At 39.0% G+C, this 7,073-nt stretch overlaps 1 protein-coding gene across 1 annotated transcript in view; it reads right to left on the bottom strand.

Annotated features, from left to right (window-relative positions):
* Window positions 1–2,915: 2,915 nt before the first annotated feature.
* zgc:172136 (uncharacterized protein LOC566376 homolog) overlaps window positions 2,916–7,073 on the bottom strand; it is a 24,000-nt gene continuing 19,842 nt past the window's right edge. Inside the window, exons 12-14 of the mRNA XM_059024667.1 lie at window positions 5,399–5,506; window positions 4,253–4,323; window positions 2,916–4,147 (exon numbers count right to left, since the gene is read on the bottom strand). Of these exons, the coding sequence (XP_058880650.1) occupies window positions 3,866–4,147; window positions 4,253–4,323; window positions 5,399–5,506 (461 nt within the window). The 3' untranslated portion in view covers window positions 2,916–3,865. The remainder of the gene's footprint in view (window positions 4,148–4,252; window positions 4,324–5,398; window positions 5,507–7,073) is intronic.

Raw genomic sequence — 7,073 nt, forward strand, 5'->3', positions numbered from 1 at the left:
CACCCACCTGACCGTTTAAAACAGCATACGTCTTCTTCTATTAAAGGGACAGTATCTTTATTTTGAGTGAATGACTTAAGCGCTTACGATGTGACGAGAGCCATGATACTACATTTTCAATGCATGCATATTTTAGTGCAGTCATGTTCCTATTAGTGTAAAAAAAATGGTTATCAAACATTTTAAGTTATTGTATTTCTTGCTCTTATTGTATTACTTGTATTGTAACACTTGAAATGTATTTGCTTACGATTGTAAGTCGCCCTGGATAAGGGCGTCTGCTAAGAAATAAATAATAATAATAATAATAATAATAATTTTTGGCAGGTGTGCTTGTTTTAACAAAATACATTCTTTTGAAGAAGAGTAGGGTTCCAACCCCAGTGCCATGGGTCAATTCTGGCTAACTGGCTAATTCTCAAAAATAAGACTTCATATCCCCAATCTACTTCTTAATTAAAATGCCATGATTTGGACACAATGCTGTAGAGCTTTTGGAACGCTGGAGAGTGGACTGACACAGGTTCAGATCAATGTGATGGGAAGCCTTGCAGCAATCCTACACTGACTGGCCATTAGAAAATACAAGTCAAATAAAAAAAAAAATCCTCCAGTGTGCAATGTAATCTATGTGTTCATGAGATCCACTGGACCGAAGCTGTGTGACGGCTGTGTGCAGCTATTCAACATCTAAGTAAACAGAAGTATGTCAGTGACTTCACAAGGAGCCGGACAGTGTCCCCTAATGCAGTGGCTGCATCAGGCCTGTCTCCGGAGTGTTCCTGGAATTGCAACATTTGCAGAAAACCACCACCGTTTGCAAGAAGCAGACCTCTGCACGTTATTGTGACTTGCTAAGTGGCCCAAATGACTTTTAGGTAGTCATGTTATACTTGCTCTTCCTTGGTAGATTCACCTGGATAGTACAATTCTCTCATAACCATTCACCAACCAGCCTCTTCCATTACTGACACACAGCCAGTGACATGCATCAACCCCAGCCACACAGCTGAGGTAAGTGCAGGTGAAACAGACTACCAGAAGTGCATGCCAGCTGAGAGCTCTCTTTAACCTAGTATGGTATTAGATATCATTTTTATGAATCAAAACCTTGTGTTACTGTTTTAAGTCCACAGTAAATCCCGGAATGGCTCAAACAGCTGTGCAAGAGGAGTCTTTCCCCATCTCAGTAAGTGAGACAGTTATGTGAGTGAGCACAGCAATGTTGTTACAATATAGCAGCTGCACCGATCAGTCTTACACGGACTGTGCTTCTGCTTTTGCCAGAGCTGTTTGGGGAATGGCTCATCCTCACCACCATAATCTGGGCAAATGTGTTACTTAAATGAAAATGCTGGCAAAAAGAATGCAATAATTGACTGTTTTTTGTTCTAACTTTTATTATATGTATGGCAATACAAAGTTTCCTTTCACTGAAAGGAGAAATATATAGAGAGAACCTCTTTGTTCTTTTGCAATGGAATGTATACATTACAGACACACTTTAACTTGAATCCTTAGCACGTTATAAAACACTGTGTAATTCATCTATACGAGATACAAAACGATGTTCGAGATGCAGAAGTATTACAAGGTTTTTCTTGCAAAAAATGTGTAGAAAAGTTGCAAGTAATATACAGGCTCACAGTTTTTACATTCAATACTGGTGTTTGCTAGCTTGTTAGATTTGAACAAAAATGAAGGCAATTTATTTTCAGCAGCTTAGTCCTCTTTTCATTGCTAGATATCAATAAATAAAATACGGGTGGTTAACAAAGCAATAGATGCTGATAGTACAAACTCCAAAAAAAAAATACTAAACATTACAAATTACAACACTTCAAATCGTCACATTTTGAAGTAAGAAAATAGATTATAAATGTACAGTCATTGGCCACAGATTTCAGTGTGATATAACTGTCTAAAATGTATTAACATTGCATGGCTTGTTTAGCATGGCAATGACAATCGTGATTTAGATTGTAGTTATCACAGTACATTAAAACATACAATAGGGTGCTGAACACAACCACTCATCCCTCTTGTGGATCTTTACAATATTGCACTGTCCAGCACCCTATTTTATATTCTATATATAGCACAGATACATTGGGTTACTTAATCGATAAGCTCATTTCAGTCAAAACACAGACTCAGATAACTAAATGACCACTATTTTAAATAAATGAAATCCATGGTACTAAAAATAAATAGAATAATCACCTGGTTTTGGCCTGGACAGCACTAATCCCAGATTACCTTACCCAAGGTTCCATTGTAGGTATGGGTAGACCTTCATTCAAAACACTTTACAGTAAGTAGGAATTGTTTTAAATACTAGTTTACTGACCAAATGTTAAATTGTATAAACTGAATTTAGGCACATACACCAAACAAAAAAAAAAAAAAAAAAAAGAGGCTACACCACAATGTTGCCCATTATACCACCAGGGGGGGCAGTTTGCATGGTTTAAAAATATTGTCTTCAATTATTGTTTTTACAGTGTGTATTCAAACCTTTCTTCACCCATACCTACCAGGAGGGTACATCACCCACTCTTGGCACTCATTTTAATAATGACTGCTGCCTTCTTTCTCTTGCACTTTATCGTTAATCCTTGCTCCTTTCTTCCCTTCATTTCTGTATAAAACACCATTCAGCAGCTAAACCAAACCTAACCCTTCACCGTCCATCACATTTACTCCAAGGTCTGCTAGTAACAGATCATATATATAAACCAAACCTAACCCTTCACCGTCCATCACATTTACTCCAAGGTCTGCTAGCACTATACTCTGGTTTACATACAACAGTTCTAGTAGTAAATTCATACAACTATAGGCTGGTATTTAAAGAATACATACACTTCATTTTAAAATATAAGTCCTTGCTTTCACTGCAAGGCGAGTTCTGATCCAGAAGTTCATGTTTTAATACTGACGCAGGTCGGTCAACATTTACATACATCTATTTTAATGAACAGCATCGGATTCAAGTACTGTACGTGAATGGAGCAAGGTTTGTCGTCCCGTCCCCTCCACCCCCGGGCTCGTTTATTGACCCACTCATTAATATTACAAAAAAATAGGTTTTAGTGGTGTAAGGATGACACTATTTAAATATGACGTTTATATAATTAAAATAGACCCTATAAATGAACATCAAAATGCATCTGAGGGTCTTACAACTTTGCATACCCCCAGAATTTCTAACACTTTTTTTTGTTTTTTTTTGCTTGTGAATTCAGTGCTCAAGAAAGGTGAGGGACAATGACACTGGCTACAGTCAGGCATGTTGCAGAGAGGCACCATGGGATCTTCCTACCATAATCCCACAATACCTCCATCCTGACCTGAACACACCGTGCCACACAGTCCCAGGCCTCTTCCATGCGACTGCCAATTGTGTCGAATCGTGTGGTGGTTTTGTGATGCAGACTAATGTCCACTGTGTAGCTTGAGACCAGCAAACTCAATAAACTAGGGAAATGAACCCTGCCTACAGAGGCATAAGGCATTTTAATTCTATAGTAGCCACTGTATACATGCATTGTTCTCCAAGAGTTCAACTACAAATTTAGCTAAACTGCTTCATATATATATATATATATATATATATATATATATATATATATATATATATATTCACGGTTCAGTTCTTGTTCGGTTAGCTCTAAGGTATGTAGGGATTTCCTTCATTTGTGTTCATCGTAGACTTGTCCCTCAGGCAGCTCTTCCTCCACAGCGAACACAGAGGCAGTGAGACACACTGGCATCACTTTCCTGAGCCTTACATCAGTTGCAGGCCATGAGTTTTCAGAAAAGTGTCCTGGGTATTCAGAATCGCTGCTCTCTGTCCGTCGACTTAGACAACAAACTCGAGAAGCTGTTCATCCCCCAGCAGGTCCAGTGAAAGGCAGTGCATAGACCTCTTCCCGTAGAACGTTGGCTTGGTTTCACAGTCTGCTGTGGAGTACGTATAGCAGCAGTGACCCTCCTTCTCCTGGTCTCCACAGCCGAATGTGTAGCTCTGGGAGGTGTCTGAATTCAAGCAGGCACTCAGGGGCGGCGTCTGCTGATAAAGTCGCACGTCATCTAAACTCTGGCTGTGTCTGTCTGGAGAGTTCCTGGGTTTCGATTTTGCGACCTGGAATGGAGGAGGGAATACAGTGTAAGAAAACTCCAGCTGTTTTTTTTTTTCTTTTTAATGACATTCAGTTAAATTATGACTTCACTTTGAAGCACATCTTACCTGCTCAAGGGAATCTATGCTTCGTAATTTCACCAGCGACTCAGATGTTTTAACAGGTTGATTGTCGATATCTGCAAGAAAATCATGAATAGTTAGTATAAAGTCTTGAATGGACAGATTTTCACATTTTAAGGTTTACAAGGTAGCAGCAATGCTCTGCTACTCTGTCTCACATGTTCTTAAAAGGGATTGTAAGATTTATATATTAGTTACATAACAAACTGTATATATTGCTGGTCAGTTTCAAACATGCTGGGTGTATTTCATTGGTTTAAACAGTGGCAGATCTAAATCCCGCCACTGGTAGGATCCTTAAAATAGACTCTTGGTGTACAAAGGTAATGAAAATCAAACAGGTAAGAAATGAAATATTTCAAAAACGAAGATGGCATAAAGCATACATTTAAGTATACCGTTAACATAGTTAAATAACAGAAAAACACCAACAAAGCCTGTCTTAAAGAGCCTTAGAATAAAGAACACTATTCACAGCACTGAGTGGGAAGTAATCCAAACTTTAAAAAAAAGGGGGGGGGGGGGTTATTATGGCATTACAGAGTTGTTTCAGATTACAAAGTAAAATCAAGAAAAAACACAAAGAACTCAACCCCACTCAACAGAGTAAAAAACTATCAAGCAGAAGTCAGACAATCCATTAACATGTAAAAAAAATCGCCAAGTAGCCAAGTCTGCAGAAACAGTGAGACTGGTTCACTTAATGCCAGGTGTGCTTGTCCTGGGTTTACAGAACAACACTACACTAGAACAGCCCTTTGAGACTGGTGCTTACACATCTCAAACACAGAAACAGCAAACAGCTTTAAAATTTAAACCTCATATTTTAAAATAATCTAAAAAAAAAAGATAAAAAATAATCTAAATAATAAAGATTACAGAATGCATTTTGAAATGTTCAATTTCAGGATGTGTGAAAAATCGATCACAGGTTGCATACAACACAGCATACAGCAATGTTTGTTGTAAATTCTACAGGATATTCTGTAACCTGGAAGCAAATATTTTGGTAAAGGGTGAAACATTCAGTGAAAAATTAAGAATAGGCTTAAGAAGTGCTCATCACCTCTCTAATCATTTTGAGAATGGTTCCTCTTCTGTGTGGGACACAAAGACACATACTGAACTCACCCTTCCAGCTGAACTCCTGGTTAAACCCAGGGGAGTTCACAGACATGCCTTCGATCAGCTCAGCCAGACGGGACATTTCCTGAGGGTCATCCACGGCCAGCTCCACTTCTAAAAACAAAAATCAGTTAACATGGAAGTTAACCCTTTCAGAGGTCCTGCCTTATCTTGGAGTGAACATGCTATTGGAAATCATGTTGGAATCTCACAGGATTCCTAGGTCACAGTCTCAGGTAGTGAATATGTACAACATTTAAATGTTTGGCCTGTTGTCATGTATAAAATGACTTAATTCTTCAGCTTGACAAAATGAATTCAGAACTGAAGGGGTAGTAGCTTCAAAAGACATTTACTTAGTTCAGGAGTGTCCAATCACAGTCCTGGAGGGCCATTCCACACCAGGTTTAACAGGGCAAAATCAGATCATTAACTACTTAAGGGTCTGAATGGAAGTTTAATTGGTTCAATTAAACAATTTAGACCAGGGAAAGAACAAAGACCAGGACTGGAAAGGCCAATATTGGCCACCCCTGGCTGCATTTATTTTGTGTCCCCTTATCTTTTTATGATGTTTGCAAACATCTGGAGAGGCTCTTATTGCATTACTCAACTACTGCGTTTAGGGGCCTTCATCCGAGTCCAGGAGCCACAATGCAGTTACAGCTGCCTGCAATAGATACAGGATAGATCAGCTAGACCAGTGGGATCGACCACTTTGAATCACGCTTCTGTTTGTTTCCCATAAAAGGCAACACACACTGTGCTTGTGGAATATAAAATACAGTTTGACTGATCTGACCTGCACTACATACGTCTACGACAAGCAACTGGAAGTGAAGTGAAGAGCACTTCCTGAACTCACAGTCAAGGCACCTTAACATATGAGTTGATCAATTGCAATAAGAACCACTATGTATGATAGTATCTTAAGAAGTGAAGGGGCAGAACATGTAACTGTTGCATATGATTCTATGTACAGTAAAGCTGATCCTGCCTCTCTTCTCGTGAAGTGTAATAAGACAAGGTAGGCTCTACATCTCCAGTCAGAAGAAGAGCAGAGCAGAGCCTTCTGCACATACAACATGCCGTTCACAGTCTGAAGTTTCCACGTCGGTCACACAAGCTTGTTAAAATGCGAATGACGTTGAATGTCTGTTGTTGACCTGCGTGAGAAGATGCTTGTTGAAATATGTATTAGAATCAGGCACTTAGCCAAGAGGCACCTTTTGATTTTTAATGACAATGATCAGGAATGCCCAGCATCACAACTCAGATTTATCAACAGCATTCATTGCAGACTACAGATCTATGGAACCCCTACGGCAAGAAAAAGTGACCATTACTACTGTAGGTGTGAAAAAAAACCCTCATTTCTCAGCCCAAAGACTGTATTCCTCTTTTCTAGTCAATGCTTGCCTTTTATTACTCAGCACCTTGCAAAAGTTTGAATGAAGGTATTACTTACCATTGCTGTATCGTGCGTAATCATTGCAGATATACTACATTTTTTAAATATTTATTGAGACTTCTATTGGCATGTTCTCACTCTCTGTTAACCAACTGGAGAATGCTGTCAAACACACTGATAGTGTTAATAGATGGACGTCAGACGAACCTCAGTTCCTCGTTATTATATCCAAGTAAGAGCTCCCCCAACCATAAGGGGTGTATAAAGATG

This window comes from Acipenser ruthenus, chromosome 5 (assembly GCF_902713425.1).
Source record: "Acipenser ruthenus chromosome 5, fAciRut3.2 maternal haplotype, whole genome shotgun sequence".
NCBI classification, from domain to species: domain Eukaryota; kingdom Metazoa; phylum Chordata; class Actinopteri; order Acipenseriformes; family Acipenseridae; genus Acipenser; species Acipenser ruthenus.